General features: G+C 38.2%; 1 protein-coding gene across 1 annotated transcript in view; it reads right to left on the minus strand.

Annotated features, from left to right (window-relative positions):
- The window catches only part of RORB (RAR related orphan receptor B), a 335,735-nt gene that overhangs the window by 42,571 nt on the left and 275,949 nt on the right, over positions 1-17,215 (minus strand). The window contains exon 3 of the mRNA XM_077474932.1: positions 399-540. Within this exon, the coding sequence (XP_077331058.1) occupies positions 399-540 (142 nt within the window). The remainder of the gene's footprint in view (positions 1-398; positions 541-17,215) is intronic.

Genomic DNA, 17,215 nt, shown 5'->3' on the forward strand with positions numbered 1-17,215 from the left:
CAAAGAGCAGTTTAGTGACTGACAGACAATAGCTGACAAAAACTATTCCAAAGGGAACATATGAGGAAATTGTGTAAATATTTCATGATGCCATTTCTTGCTCTGGCTTTGGGGGAGGCACCACCTGCCAGTGACTATAGGGTAGGCATGTTAGATTTTTTTTTCATACACTAAGGAACCTGTACAGATCAAATACAGATCTAAAAGTAGAAAATATGGACTCAGAAGGAAATTTCCCGATCCACCTTTGCTCAGAGGTTGAGTAACCATCTTAGAGTTCATAATTCCATCATTTTCTTTTTAAAGAGAAATGTTGGTCTTTTCATGTTTCACTGTATCTCAACTACATTAGAAGAAACTTTCAAAAGAATACAGTACTGAAATTGAAGTTAACTTACCATCTCTAGACATTCCCAGGGCAAGACACTTCTGCAGTCTACAGTGCTGGCAGCGGTTTCTATTTGTTCTGTCAATTAAACAGTTCCTCTGCCTTGGGCACGAATAAGAGGCATTGTTTTGTTGACTTCTTCTGAAGAATCCCTGAAATTTTAAGAGATAATTAGGAATCCAAATGATATTTGTGGTAATTAAACGTATTGTGATAAAAAAACTGTCTCATTACTAAATAAAGAATAAAAAAGAAATCTCTGGGATGTTGATTTGTATATGAAATGTAGCCCTGCAGTATGACATTAGCATTCTGAAGGCTCATAATGGGATATCATTAATACCATGCAAGAAATACCATATTAATGTTTACTGTGGTTGTTGTGAGCTAACAAACTCAACCAAGGGGATTGTAAAGTTGGCCACAGATGAAATGATTTTTCATCTGATAAAACCAAGGTAGGAAATTTAAAAAAGATATACACAAAAAAGATCACAATCATGATTTGCAAAAAAATTGCCATGCATGAATGATTATGGTTTCTATGGAATCCTTCAATGTCACAGTGCATTGAAAAAGTATTCATATCCCTTGACATTTTTCACATTTTGTCATGCTACAACCAAAAACGTCAATGTATTTTATTGGGATTTTATGTGATGGGCCAACATAAAGTGGTACATAATTGTGAAGTGGAAGGAAAATTATAATTGGTGTTCAACCATTTTTACAAATAGATATCTGAAAAGTGTGGCATGCATTTGTATTCAGCTGCAAATCTTTTTGGGTATGTCTCTACCAGCTGTGCACATCTAGAAAGTGACATTTTTGCTAATCCTTCTTTGCAAAATAGCCCAAGCTCTGTCAAATTGGATGAAACGTGTCTATGAACAGCAATTTTAAAATCTTGCCACAAGTTCTCAATTGGATTTAAGGCTAGACTTTGCGTGGGCCATTCTAACACCTGGATTTACTTTGATTTAAACCATTCTATTGTAGCTTTGGCTACAATAATCCCAATAAAATACATTTATGTTTTTGGTTGTAACCTGACAAACTGTGGAAAATTTTAATTGATATAAATACTTTTTCAAGGCACTTTATATGTCCATGTGCTACTGAATTAGCAGATTGGCAGGTGTCCTAGCAACTTCATGCCTACCACTCTGTATGCTATTTCCCACTGATGACATCTGTGGGTAATGGTTGTCTGCAAGAATGATGTTTCCATCATGCTGGAAAATCCGTTTTGTTCACATTTACCAGCTATTAAGTCATCAAAAAAGTTTGAATATTCTGTGGATTGGATAATACATGGATGTCTCTGACCAGCTTAAGGCTGGCTGAGATATTTACCTTAAAAGCAACTTTACAAGATTGACTTATGCTCTGCATATTGACTTTAGCTATGAAAAATGTGTAGTTCAGCCTTATTTAGGTTTACCTGCTTTGACTATGACACTTTAGCTGGAGTGTCAGGGAAAATTGATTTATTAAAGGCTAAGTTAAGTTTTGGAGCATGATACACGTTACACCTGTAGTTAGGTTGTAACATATACCATGTTCTGGCACTTCCTCACCCCTCAACCACTCCCTACTCATGACAGCATGCAGGGGCTTCCCTCCCCTAAAGCCACTGTTACATTTAAAATTGCCGCAGCTGTGGGGGCTGAGCCTGTACAGCCACATAATTTATACACAGTGATCTGGGATTGAAAAAAAGTAACATTTGCCACCAGGGCAGATGGCTTGTCATTCTCAGTGGACTATGAAGGCGCTCATCAGCACTTCCTCCAGCTTTCTAACAGAAAGCCCCATACAGCGGTATGGACAAGAAAGCTATAGGAATAAATAAATGCACATTTTTTTAAGGTAAATTTATTTTTTAAAGGACCAAAGGCTGTTCAGTTAGCAAAGCATGTAACTTAGTACATAAAGTGAAGCTATGATCATTCTGAATATTGTGTCATATGCAAGAGAAATGTAGAACAAACTGTTTTTTTGCATACACAGATGATTGTAATAAACATAGCTTCACCTCATTCATTAAGCTAAATGAACATACACTTCCCAAAGGATACATGCAACTAAGACACTTTCAGACTTTAGATGATTACTGACACTGATTACCTTAACAATCAGGATTATAATGCTTCTATTATTTTAAGCTAGTCTTGTTACACTTTCCAAAGATCTAGTAAACAACTTACATATCTAAAGCAGGTTAAATGCAAGTATTGCTTGCTGATGTAAGCTCTAATACTGCCTAACCAACTTCTTCCCAACAAAACTTCTTTAACCACTTGACATCCGCACTATGGCCGAATGACGGCCACAGCACGGATGTGAATTCCTGGGAGGCCATCATATGATGGCCTCCCCTGTGCACACTCCCTGCGCGCGCTGTGGTCACTGAGTCACTGAGACTCAGGTGATCACCGATCTGAGTAAGGGGCCAGTCCCAGCCCCTTACTATGTGATCAGCTGTCAGTCAATGAGAGCTGATCACATGATCAAAGCAAAAGCTCGGTGATCGCTTTTTTTTTTCTCCTCACGCTGACAGCGGAAGAGAAAAAAAAGCCGATCATGGCTCATCTTAAAGGGACATCGGTCCAGAAATGGAAGAGGCAATTATGCCTCATATAGAAAGTGCCCACAAATGCCACCTATCAATGCCCACAAGTGCCACCTATCAATGCCCACCAGTGGTGCCAATCAGTGCCAACTAGAAGTGCTGCCTATCAGTGTAACCGATCAGTGCCCATCACTGCCACCCATCAGTGCCCATCACTGCCACCCATTGGTGCCCGTCAGTGCCGCCTCATCAGCGTACATCAATGAGGGACAAAAATTACCTTTTTTAAAATTTTATAACAAAATAAAAAAATAAAATATTTTTTTTTAATTCGGTCTTTTTACATTTTCTTAACACAAAATAAAAATCACACAGGTGATCAAATACCACCAAAAGAAAGCTTTATTTGGGGGAAAAATTATAAAAATTAATTTGGGTACAGTGTTGTATGACTGCGCAATTGTCATTCAAAGTGCATCAGCGCTGAAAGCTGAAAATTGGTCTGGATAGGAGAGGGATAGGAGGGGGCTTTAAGTGCTCAGTAAGCAAGTGGTTAACAGATGGCAAATAAAATATCCAGCATTGTCAAGATTGTGTGCAACAGACACAGTTCTGCTTTTCCTGTTCACTTGTTGCTTGTATATGGCTATTTCTGTTACAGGTCTCATCTCTGTATATGTTTTGTCCACCATTTTTTTTTCTAAAAAATGCATAACTTTTTATCTCTAACATTATCATTTTTCTTTCTTGCTCACTATCATGGAACACGACTCCCTAGTTTGTTTGCCCTGTCTCTTTTTGCAGTGTTTACCTTTTTGATCTACTAGATTGCCATAATAAACTTGTTTGCTGGTTGCCATAGTAAACTTTCAGTTCTCCTGTAGAGAGAATGGATTAGCCCACTCTTCCTGTCTAAACGCATTAGTTACTTTCTCCCTGTTCCTTTAGCTCTGCCCCATGTTCTTTTTTTAACTCAGGGAAGTTTCTGTAAGTACATCCTGACAAATCTTGCAATAAGCATTCTGTTTTTTACCTGCTTCCTGGATAAGCATTCCACATAGAGAAGCTCTCGCCTAACACCCTACAACATCTACAAACTCATCTACAAACTCATTTACAAAATCTTTGCTGTTATTTTACAAATAAAGTTAAGAAAGTTAAAGGACTTTGTTGTGCTTTGATATGAAGCGAGTTAAGCTATCTGCCATTATTCATATCCTCGCATATGACACTGGGGTTGCAGAATACTCACCTAAAAATGTTTGCAATACACATATTCAGGAAAATGGTGTGTGTATCCAGAGAGAAGCTGTGAGCTTGATGGTGTATAAAGGGGATATATCACTATGTTCCCCTTAGTGTCAATTCTCCTCTCCCCCTATTCCATTGCCTCCATACCTGGAGGTCAGTCCATCTACCTATAAGAATACTGTTTTCTTTTGATTTTAATAATATATTACAGGGTAATATCAATCCCTGTTAGTGTCAAAGTTCTTTTGCATATGATACCAACTGCCTATATTTGTTTATCTCTACCTGGATATACTGTTGTAAACCAGTCTATGTCCTTAAATAGTTGTAACTTTGTCTTTTTTTTTTTTTTTTCTCTCAGCAAAGCTTTTGACAAAAAAAAAGATCCTGTGTTCCACTAATGCCACGTACACATGGTCGGACTTTCCGTCAGAAAAGGTCCGAAGGAATCATTCCATAGGATATTCCGATCGTGTGTGGGCTTCATCTGACTTTTTCTTTAGACAATTCTGATGGACCTAGAAATAGAACATGTTTTAAATCTTTCCGACTGAATCAATTCCTTTCGAGAAAACCGTCTGTCTGTATGCTATTCAGATAGACCAAAAACTACGTAAGGGCAGCTATTAGCTACTGGCTATTTAACTTCCTTTTTCTTGTCCCGTCATACGTGTTGTACGTCACCGCATTCTAAACGATCGGACTAAACGATTCTTGGTTCATTTTTCAGAGAATATGAATGATTAACACAAAAAACATTTCTTTCACTCATGGTTAATGTTTGCCTGAAGCCATTTATTATCAATCAACTGTGTTTACTTTTTTTTAAATTCATAATGACAACAGAAACTACCCAAATTACTATAATCAAAAGTTTACATACCCTGGTGATTTTGGCCTGATAACATGCACACAGGTTGCACAAAACGGTTTGAATGGATATTAAAGGTAACCATCCTCACCTGTGATCTGTTTGCTTGTAATTAGTGCGTGCGTATAAAAGGTCAATGAGTTTCTGGACTCCTGACAGACCCTTGCATCTTTCATCCAGTGCTGCACTGACGTTTCTGGATTTTGAGTCATGGGGAAAGCAAAAGAATTGTCAAAGGATCTGTGGGAAAAGGTAGTTGACCTGTATAAAACAGGAAAGGGATATAAAAATATATCCAAGTAATTGAGAATGCCAATCAGCAGTGTTCAAACTCGAATAAAGAAGTGGAAAATAAGGGGTTCTGTTGAAACCAAATCACGGTCAAGTAGATCAACTAAAATTTGAGCCACAACTGCCAGAAAAAAATGTTTGGATGCAAAGAAAACCCCACAAATTACTTCAGGTGAAATACAGGACTCTCTGACAACATGTGGTGTGGCTGTTTCAGGAGGCACTTAAGGAAAGATGGGCTGCATGGTCGAGTCGCCAGAAGAAAGCCATTACTACATAAATGCCACAAAGTATCCCGCTTACAATAAGCCAAACAGCATAGAGACAAGCCTCAACCTTCTGGCACAAAGTCATTTGGAGTGAGGAGACCAAAATTGAGGTTTTTGGCCACAACCATAAATGCTACATTTGGAGAGGAGTCAACAAGGCCTATGATAAAAGGTACAGCACTACTGTGAAACACGGAGGTGGATCGTTGATGTTTTGGGGATGTGTGAGTTACAAAGGCACAAGAAATGTTGTCAAAATTGATGGCAAGATGAATGCAGTATGTTAGCAAAAAATACTGGAGGAACATTTGCATTCATCAGCCAGGAAGCTGCACATGGGACATACTTAGACATTCCAACATGACAATGATACAAAACACAAGGCCAAGTCAAACTGTCATTGGCTACAGCAGAATAAAGTGAGGCTTCTGGAGTGGTCATCTCAGTCTCTTGATCTCAATATCGTTGAGCCACTCTGGGAAGATCTCAAAGGTGCAGTTCATGCAAGACAGCCCAATAATTTACAGGAACTGGAGGCTTTTTGCCAAGGGAAATGGGCAGACTTCCAGCTGCCATTGATGTTAAAGGGGCAATACACATTATTAAGAACTGGGGTATGTAAACTTTTGATCATGGTCATTTGGGTAACTGTTGTTATTATGATTTAAAAAGAGTAAACACAGTTGATTGATAATAAATGGCTTCAGCCAAACACTTACCATGAGTGAAAGAAAAGTTTTTGTGTTATCATCCATATTCTCTGAAAGATTGCCAAGAAATCATAAATTCTGCCAGGGTATGTAAACTTATGAGCACAACTGTATGTATGTATATATATATATATATATATATATATATATATATATATATATATATATGAGATAGACAGGGAGAGAATATAAACTAAACTATTACAAAGAATGTGAGGATCTCTTCTGGTAGTGAAAATATAAATAAATATTAGTGTCCTAGCCTGTGAATACAGTCAGCACATACACACACAAGCACTTAATATGCAAGTGATTATCATTTTCTCTGGCAGTGTGATAATATATACGCATAATAATTTGTTGAAAATGTGTTATATTCACAGGTGTATTTTCAGTTTGGCTTGGCAGTTTCTTTTAGTAAACTATTCAGAGAATGCATGTTGCACCTCTAGAACACGTGCTAATGTTATTTCATATACACAAAAATCCCCATAATTTATCCATAGGGAGAAGGGTTTAGGCATACCATTGCTATTTTGAGAACAATTAAGCCTTTGTCAATACTCTTTATATTGGTAGAGCACCAATAAATACAGTAAAGGATGTCAAGTAAAAGACTCAAAGTTAAAATAAAAAAAATCCTACGTAGTAGGCAGTACACTAAGTTCTTGTTTTGGGATAACTACTTGTTAGTGGTAAATGGTTTGTCTCAACACTCTAACTGCTACATTTGCATGGGCCATTGATCTGTTGTAAAACAATTACAGGCTGGATCACTAGATGAAAATAAAGGGGAAAAAAACCTAAAAAAGAAAACAAATGCAGCCATTAGGTCTAAGAATTGGTAAGCTGCAATATAATAAAGCTTTGCTTTTGAATTTAATGGCGCTTTAATGTGTCCTTTTTCATATGCTATGGCCCAATGAGGAACAAAGGTTATAAAAAGTATTTATCTTATTTTTAAATGAATATATGTACCAAATAAATGTTCCAAAAACATAGATTATAAACGCAAAACTTTTCTTAATTACTGTCCATTTTCTATTACTTCATTATTTTCAAGACTGACACACCTACTGTATTTACCTGACAGTATAAACAGAAGTCTACAGCACTGTACTCTTACCTTTAAAATTGCAATACAAACATACATCTTTGTAAAAATTGCAAGGCAAAATGTGCAGAGATCATAGCAACAAAAAATAATCCATCTTGTACTGGTCCCTATTTATTAAAGTTAAATCCAATTGGTCAGTGTGGGCTACAACATGCTGAATGTGTTGTTATAGAAGCATTTATAAATAAATTTACATTGTCAGTTAATTTAGATCACAATCTATCTATCTATCTATCTATCTATCTATCTATCTATCTATCTATCTATCTATCTATCTATCTATCTATCTACCAATCTATCTACACACAGTATACACAGACATATTGTATACATATAGGTAAACGCATGATATATATGTGTGGTGTGAGATATTGTGTCTGTAAAGACCAACTGACTTAACCTATGTGAAGAGTACATTGTCAGAGAAAATGGATAAACTAATTATTTCCCTTTCACTTTCTATACACAATATAATATTTCAGTTTGTCATTATTCTTGTCTATCTGTTTCAGGATGTATACACCAGAGCTAGACTGGTCCCTTGCAAATATTTGAAAGAAAAATCCTGGGTGTTCCTGAGTTACTGGCAGGGTCTTCATAGAGATCATGATGGATTGTGTTCACACAAAGAATGAATGACATTGGCCACCTTCCTATTTAAATTCCAGGCTTGTCCTCTCACTCCCACTGCTGTCACCAAAAATCATGCACATAACCCCAACCACCTCCTGCACAATATACTCTTTATGACCCTGCTGATCCTACTTCTGCCTTCCATGGCACCACCCCTAATTATGAAGCTGGCACCATCTTGAGCCCTACAGGTGGGTCCATCTTACACGTGAGGCATGGCACCCACCACTGGCACAATTACAACCACATCACTGTATGAGGAAGCAGGCATGAGCCAAAACCTCCAGTCCTAAAGGGCCCATGCCCACAGGAAGATGCTCATAACCCCATAATTACTGTTTCAGTTCATGTCAGAGGTGTTAAACTGGACTGTGGTAAGGGCTCTGCTTAGGCAACTCAAGCCCTTCCAATAATGTGGAAGGAAATAAATCACTTGTCAGTAGCAGTAGTGTAAACATTCTGCTTCAGAATCAAGGTGGCTACAGTGAAGGTTTGTTGCTTTAAACTGGCCAATGCAAATTTACAGAATCTCACAAATTGAGAACAAATTTGAGTTCTTTCATCACAGATACTCCTATTCAATACTTTATTGTTGTTAAAATTATAATCTACAAACAAATATAATATATACATACATTTACATTTATTTTAACTCACACAACAGGAAGACACATGTAGTTATAAAGTACCCATCCTAAGGAATGATTGGCATACATTCCTATGTGAATTTGCCAACATGTTATCTGAGCATCAGAGGCACTTGCTTTTTCATCAAATCTCACATGTTTTATTTCTTTATGGTAATCAAGTTTTCATTTTTATGTATTGGCATTTTTTTACCTTCTACATTCTATTTAGACTTCCTGGATGTAACATTACTACTAGAGTTGCTATTTAGGGTATAATTATTCCTGCTGGCCCAATGAAATATCATGAAATATGGTTTTAAAACTTACCAATTAAGAAATAAATTCAAAAACAATAACATATATTTCAATTTGATAAGAATTAATTTACAGTAAGGGAGCACTCTAACGAGAATCTAGGTTTGACATTTCCTTATGGTGTATTAAAGCTTATTACACATGGTTCTGTAATGTGTTCAAGCACACTTCCATTACACATCGTTCTGGAAGTGTTCAAGCACACTTCCATTTATAATGGCTATAACAGATTTGAACTTATTCATGTTTGTTTATAAAGCTATTTTACAGATTGCTCCTTAGTACGCCATCAGTTTAAGTGGTACTGTTTGTTTTCCCTCTCTCCCGATTACAAGGCTTTGCTTGTTAGCTTTAATACTTTATGTTACCCTCATTAAAAGGAGTTTACCTCTGAAAAGTGTGTCATTGACTTTTATTGTGATACTACTATGGCTCTGCTGGAGCAGCCTACAGCACGCAGCTTTGTGAAGGGTAAATAAGGCTACGTTTTGTACTGCACCCCTAATGTATGATTTCGGCAATTAGGTAGTGATGCAAAAAGAGCATACAGACGACACACTGAGGAAAGAACTATTATGAGAGTTCTGAATCAGGCTAAACCAAGTGAACAAAACCTGTCCTAGATTTTGTTAAAAGTAAAACAGAGAACCTAACTGTACGGTTTACATAGCAAGTGATGCTCACATATAATCTTCAAATTGATTTAAACAGTAGAAATGAAAAGAAATGAAAATCTTAATGGGGATAGATGGGTAACAAGCATCTTAATATCCTGCATCAATTCTACAATAGTTTATTTTTTCCATAAAAAATATAAGCACCCTGTTCTGATACTGAGCTCATGCACAACTCCACAATATTTAAAGTTAACCTATCAACCTGTAGCTTTTTAAATTAATAATCCATTCTAAAAGCAGACACCATATGATGCCTGCTAGTACATTTTTTTGAGTCCTTATCCCAGGCAGACTGGCATTAAAGTCCTGTGTTGATGGGTTTTGGGCCTGTATTGATGGCATTAGTTTGACACCATTTCTGAGATCATTCACAATTCATTGACAGGTGTGTTTGGCGCGCAATTGACCCCCTTCTGACCTGCACTTGACCTGCTACCAGATCTTGTAAAGGAATGCAAAATCCATTTAAAGTGGTCATAATCCCATCAATACAGGCCCTATGGTTTATAAAACTAGCCCCTTTATTGAACACTGATGTGTCACACTCTGTTTAGTAGGATGAAGAAAAGGGGATTAGCACCAAGATCAGGGATTTGTTCTTAACCTGAAGAAATTAACATCCTTATTGAATGTGCCCTAACTCACAGTGGCATACAGGACATTTGTAATTCTGTTCATCTAGACTTGTGACCTAGCTAACCCTATAACAGCTAAAGCATAACTCCAGCCAAAGTTTTTTTTGCTTTAGGTTGAGGGTAGGTCAGGATTTTATTTTCAGTGTCTGCCCCACTGTAGGGTTTTACACTCTTTTTCAGTGATTGAAAATATCCCCAGTGGGGACACGGGCTGCACCAAAACACCCTTTTTAAGGTTATTGCCACTGCCTTCCAGTGCCAGTGCCAGTCACTTTCTCTGTGGGATCAAGAGCAACAATAAAACATGATAGCTTTTTCACTCTTTTCAAGTCTACAAAAAATAAATAAATTATAAAATGGCTGAGGGTCAATAAGTGTATTGGGCCAATAGATAGTTAACAAATTATAGAAGAATCAATTAATCAATTTGCTTCTCAGTAGAGCTCCATGCCAGTCCCTAGTCCTAAAGTTGAGGTGGCTACTGAGGACACAATGGTACCTGGAGTTACATGGTCAGCCACCAGCGAGAGTAGCCTTTGATGTCTCTGTAAGCTGTGTATTGCTACTGGCCTTGTCTATCAAAGCTCTTGTTATTTCCAGTTCCCTCTTCCAGGAAGGATATATGTACATGATCACTTCCCATTCTGATTGCACTCCCCCACCTCAATCTATGTTGAAAAGCCAGAGAGTACACCAACTTTGAACTCTGTTGGGGAGCCAGTTAGTACACCCATAGCCAATAGAAGTGGTGCCTAAGAAATGACTGCATAACAGGCCATTAGAAACCCTACCTCAACCTTCCTATTCTATGTTTACAATATATATTAGAAAGTGGGAATGAAGACGGGTTTCTCCTGAAAAAGGGAGGAGGATAAGTGAAATGGCTAAATAGACAAGGGACTTTAATGCATTTGTTATGTACTTTAACTACTTCAATACCAGAAACTTTTACCCCCTTACTTTATTCCAAAATTTAGGCCAAAATGTATTGTGCTACATTTCTATGGTGAATATAACCCAGGTATAGAGCTTACAAACTGATATATATATGAAAATTGATCAACTCTGATGTACTGATGGCCTATCTCATCTGAAAATGCCAGGACAGCACATCTATCCCCCAAATGACCCCTTTTGGAAGTAGACAGTCCAAGGTATTTAGTAAGAGGCATGACATTTTTGGGATTTTTTGGAAAATTAAGAAATTAATTTTTTTTTCATATTTGTCTTTATTTTTTATATACTGTCACCAGTGTAGTACAGCATCCACATATAACTGGTGTGGCGGTGAAAAGGGACACTGACTGGTGACAGTATGTTAAAAAAAAAAAAGTTTAATAATTTTTTTTTTTTTATTATTATATACTGTTACATACATAGTTAGTCAGGTTGAAAAAAGACACAAGTCCATCCAGTTCAACCTTAAAAACAAATAAATAAAATAAAAAATAATCGTACAATCCAGATACCCAACTTTATGCCCACAATTGATCCAGAGGAAGGCGAAAAAAAAAACCCAGCAGAGCATGCTCCAATTTGCTACAGCAGGGGAAAAAAATTCCTTCCTGATCCCCCAATAGGCGATCGGATTTTCCCTGGATCAACTTTACCTGTGACCAGAGCAATACAGTGTTACCATAGTAATACTGTACTACTCTGGGGAATCAGGATTTTTTTTTACACACTATGATTGTAAACAAATGTACTGAATGAAAGTGTGTATTCAGTGTGTATTGTGTGATTAGCCTGTCTGTACCATGTGATCATGGTGACCAATCACAGCTAGCAACACAATTGTACACAATGAATGGCATTATCGTGGAAGTAAACCCATGGATTTAAACAGTTAAAAAAAGGCATGCCGGGAATGCTAACTGCACATTGGCTGTGCTCTCAGCCAAACTATCAAACCATCCAATGGCTGGAGTCATAACGAATCACATGTGCAGCACCATAGCAGTTGAAGATTAAGGCTGCATTCACACCTGAGCATAGCGTTTTCAAGCAGAAAATTGCGCGATTTTGCAGCGTTTTTTGCGGCGTTTTTACCATGATTTGCCGCGATTTTGTGCCGGGCAAAACGTCACCAATGTTAAAAGAAGAAAAACGCCCAAATCTGCTCAATTCGAGCAACAAAAAAGGGTCCAGAACTTGTTTGAGCTTCAGGTGTTTGGCTTCAGGCGACATGGAGTGGAGATGTGAACCATCTCCATTGAGAATAATACATTTTTTTCCCTCCAGCATTTTGTAGCTTCAGGTTTCGAGCTACAAAACACTCAGGTGTGAATGGGGTCTAAACAGAGGCAAAGATGGCAGCTTCCTTGGCTGAAAATGATAGGGGAGTTTACTTCCACTTTAAAGGAAGCCATTCATTGTTTACAATTGCCATGTTATATGTGGTGATACTGGCAGTGGGTGGACATCAAAAGGGTTCCTGACAGGGATATTATTTTACAATGGCCGGGGCGGGAAGCAGTTAAGGAACATTTGTTCCACAGTGCTTGCAGCTACAGAGGTCAGTCAGAGCTCCATGACAAAGTAAACTGTTTTGTAGTCAAGAAAGATAGCAGGGTACAATGCTAACAGAAACCCATTTAGATGTAGTGTGTGCAGGAAATTACCAACAGGATTTCTGGTCAGATGAATAGTTATTTGTTTATTGCACCCGTTGAGCAGATATAATACAACACATTCAATGGTATATATTTAACAGACCAACACGGAGCAAATAATAAAAATGTATTGTTAGAGTTTACATACACTTTAAGAATTTGTAAATATTTGAAAGTAAGTAGCTTGACCACACTTACATTTTAGCATAAAGAATTATGTGTGAAAAGATAGTTCATTTGATGGAAAACGGTTAAAAAAAATTAGTTTTGCTAAAAATATCTGAGTTGACCACCCGCTGTCAGATTTTGCGTGCATTTGATCTGTTAGATATGCCTAATTAGAAACTCAATGAACAGTTTTCTTAGGCATACTACACAGTTGTTTGTGAATTTTAAGTAGATTGATAATCAGAAGGAAACGTGTATGAATAGCTTTAAATGAACAATTACAAAAATTCAAAGCAATCCATTTTTTCTGCTACCCAATGTCTATGGTGAGCCTTAGAAAAGGGAATGACGCTGGTGGGATCATGTTATGCTCTTATGTCTCCCCTTTTAACTATGGGTGGATAGTAGGTGAAATGTGACAACATTAATAAAATGTAGACAACCTATGGTTTTACTTATGTTAATTGTTAGCATTATATAGGACATTACATAAGTATCATGCATTATTTTCTTTTTCACTAAATTGTATTAAGGTTTTTACAGAAGTTAACAGGTATGCAGCATAGTACATTTTCTCAATATAAGTTAGAAAAAGAGCAACAATGAGCACCACAAACATAAAAATTAGGTGTATGTTTACAGATAGTTGGGCAATATTCAACAAGGTTTTATTTTTAAAACATTGGTTGGAGGATCAGGGCACTGGTGGGGATTATGTGGCCTTGAAGCTATAGTGGTCATTGAATGGGGGTGTATAGCGCTGAAGGAGTGAAGATGGGTGAACTAAAGGAAATTTAGTATATGTGGATTATTGGTATTGGTATTAGTAAGGAAAAAGAAAGAAAAGAAAGGGGGGAGAGGGGTGGAGGAGAGGGAAGGGCAAAAGGGAAGGGAGAAAGAAAGAGAAAAAGGGGTAGTGGGGCATTATCGGGTGAGCAGGGAATGTTTAAAAATTGTGGACAGATAATGCTTGATCCAGTGGTTCTAGTTGTTTTGTACTTGGGCAGTCTGTCCCACTGAAAAGCAGTCAGTTATTTATACAACATGCACTGGTGCATGTGCAATATGAAGTAATCTACAGGGATTCTAGGTAATTATCAAGCTTTAGCAATGGTCTAAAAATAAAAGCTCGCCCCCTCACTACATCATCTGTGAGAAAACGCATAGGGTGTGCCTGTGGGAGTGATGTCATCACACACACAAAGTTGAATGATGGTCAGGTTGGAACTGTCAGCCCACAGGAACACCAAGTTATGATATACACTCTAATGCCTGGTGGCTTGTTTATGCTATGAGTGTGCATTTTATTATTTTAAAAATGCAACCAATATGGTTTTATACTATGGGATTGTTTCTTATCCTTTATCTTTGAGAGTTGTTGTGGTTGCCCATCTTGCATTGATTTTGTGGAGGAGGCACATTTGCTGGTGGAAGCTTTTAACTTTTTAAACACTTAATGACCATTTTTTACTATGATAGTCAATGGGATCTGGTAAGCAGCTGATGTGTGTCTTTTTTGGCTGGGGAGCACTGATTCACCACACACACCTGTGTGTATTTATTTGAAGTCATCTGAAGATTTTAGATTATCACCATTCACTTTAAATTGACTTTATTAGATCTCTACATGGAAAATATGTGGACACGAATTAAATAATTGCAATATATATTATTTAAAATTTTCACTTTGTTTTGAGTATTTTCCTCTTTATACACATATTTAGCAATGGTCTGTTGCATGGCTGTGAAGACATGGATTAGTAGGCGAGTTTAATTTTTAGTGTAGTTGAGTGGCTCTTTGTTTAAAAGGGCTACCCATGGGTACATTTCAAGAGAATGACCTAGTAAGGTGGAGATGATGCCATACATGTCCACCAGATGTGAAGGTAGTTATGTTTTTTGGGACAGTTGTTGAAGCAATACCCCAGCAGTGCTCATGTTATACCAGTTAGTACAAGGTACCAATACATCATGAGTTTATTGATAGTTTGTTTCAGAGGAGGAGATGTTAATCATTCACTTTAAGATGGCCAACCACTTGTCTTTACACAAGATATAGAAGGACTAAAGAAAGCAATGAATATTGGAGAGGTATATAGATGTTATTGTACACTGGTCATTGTTACAGATTGTATTAAAGGGGGTTATTGTGAGCAGAGATGTGGGGTGATTCAAAGTAAGTACATAGAGTAGTTTTTCAGTTGCATATAATACAAATTTCTGTCCAAAGTTTATTTGTGTAATTTTTTCAAAAGATCTGACTCCTTGTAGGGTTAAAGAGGAAGTAAACCCTGATGAGTTTACTTCCTCTTTCATTCCCTGCAAAGGCAAAGCATAATGGACTACTATGCATCAAATACTAGTCCATTATGTGTCACTTACCTGACACAGGAGCCAGCGATGTCACCGCTGTCCCCTGTAGTCCGGCGCATCCATCTTCTCGGTGGGTCTCACTGCTCTGCTGCTGTCATTTGGCGAAGCCGCGATGATGTCACTCCCGTGCATGCGCACGGGAGCCGCCACACGCGGCATATCGCCGTTGACGGGTGCCACGCTCAGTGCGCCTGCGCGCCACTATCTATTGCGCATGCACCGTAGACAGCGGTGCCTGTCTTTTGGCTAATATCTCCTAAACCGTGTAGGTTTAGGAGATATTTCTTGGACCTACAGGTAAGCCTTAATCTAGGCTTACCTGTAGGTCAAAGTGTGTTGTAAGGGTTTACAACCACTTTAAGGGATCTTTTGAATGTTTAAGGAGTACCACTATTGCAGACACTGTGGGGAGTCTAGGTTTAGAAGGAAGGCAGGATTGCCCCAGATTGTAGTAAGGAGCAGGCGGAGTGACAATAGTTTGTGACAATATTTATTATTGCTCTAGATCTTTAGGAAGTATTTTGTAACAGGATTGGTTAGAGGTTGTCTATAGTGGGGTGGAAGCCAGAAGCTCACCCAAAGGTAGACATTGGATGTATGGAAAAGAGAAATTGAGCAAACTAATACTCAAGCTGTGAACTAATAGCTGATCAAGTGTGGAACACCCAAAGCACCTTTTAGTTTGGTTTTATAGAGGACCTGGCAGACAATCCTTGGTTTTGGAAGTCACTAAGGTGTCAGGGTTTTGCTTTGGCATATATGTAAGATATGTGGGAGAACCCAAAAAAGGTTACAAGAACTTAGGAAAAAAAGTCATTTTGCAGTCAATTGCAGCTACAAGTCCAATCCAGGAGGTATTTAATGTTTTCTGAAAGGAGTACTTGTAGAGGTGTCAAGAGATCATGTCCATAGCAACTGAAACAAGAGGGATAAGGTGAGGAATTATCTTGGGAAAGTAAAAAAAGGCTATGAAACAGTTATCATAGCCTGCAATACTGCCAGCGAACACTATCAAAATCTAGCTACAGTGGTGTGAAAAAGTGTTTGCCCCCTTCCTCATTTCCTGTTCCTTTGCATGTTTGTCACACTTAAGTGTTTCGGAACATCAAACCAATTTAAACAATAGTCAAGGACAACACAAGTAGACACAAAATGCAATTTGTAAATGAAGGTGTTTATTATTAAAGGTGAAAAAAAATCCAAACCATCATGGCCCTGTGTGAAAAAGTGATTGCCCCCTAAACCTAATAACTGGTTGGGCCACCCTTAGCAGCAACAACTGCAACCAAGCGTTTGCGATAACGTGCAATGAGGCTTTTACAGCGTCCTGGAGGAATTTTGGCCCACTCATCTTTGCAGAATTGTCCTAATTCAGTTAGGCCGCGTACACACGCGCGGACTGTTCACCCAACCTTGTTCGGCAAACAGTTTGTCAAACAGTCCGCTCAAAATTTGCATGAGCGGACTTGCCCACACACGAGCGGACTGTTTGACGAACAAGGTTGGGCAAACAGTTCGCTCAACTTTTGAAATGAACGGACTCGCCCACGTAAGGAGGAGGCAAATCCGCCCATTTCGAGCGCGTGTACAGGTAGGCGGGGCCCGCGAAGGAGACGTCGCGGGCTCCGCCGCCTGGAATGGGCTTAAAGGGGAACCCCAACGCCGAAAAAAATCGGCGTGGGGGTTCCCCCCAAGTCCACA

Source organism: Lithobates pipiens, unplaced genomic scaffold (assembly GCF_037356315.1).
Source record: "Lithobates pipiens isolate NorthernLeopardFrog02 unplaced genomic scaffold, aLitPip1_a1.2 Scaffold_13, whole genome shotgun sequence".
Taxonomy (NCBI): domain Eukaryota; kingdom Metazoa; phylum Chordata; class Amphibia; order Anura; family Ranidae; genus Lithobates; species Lithobates pipiens.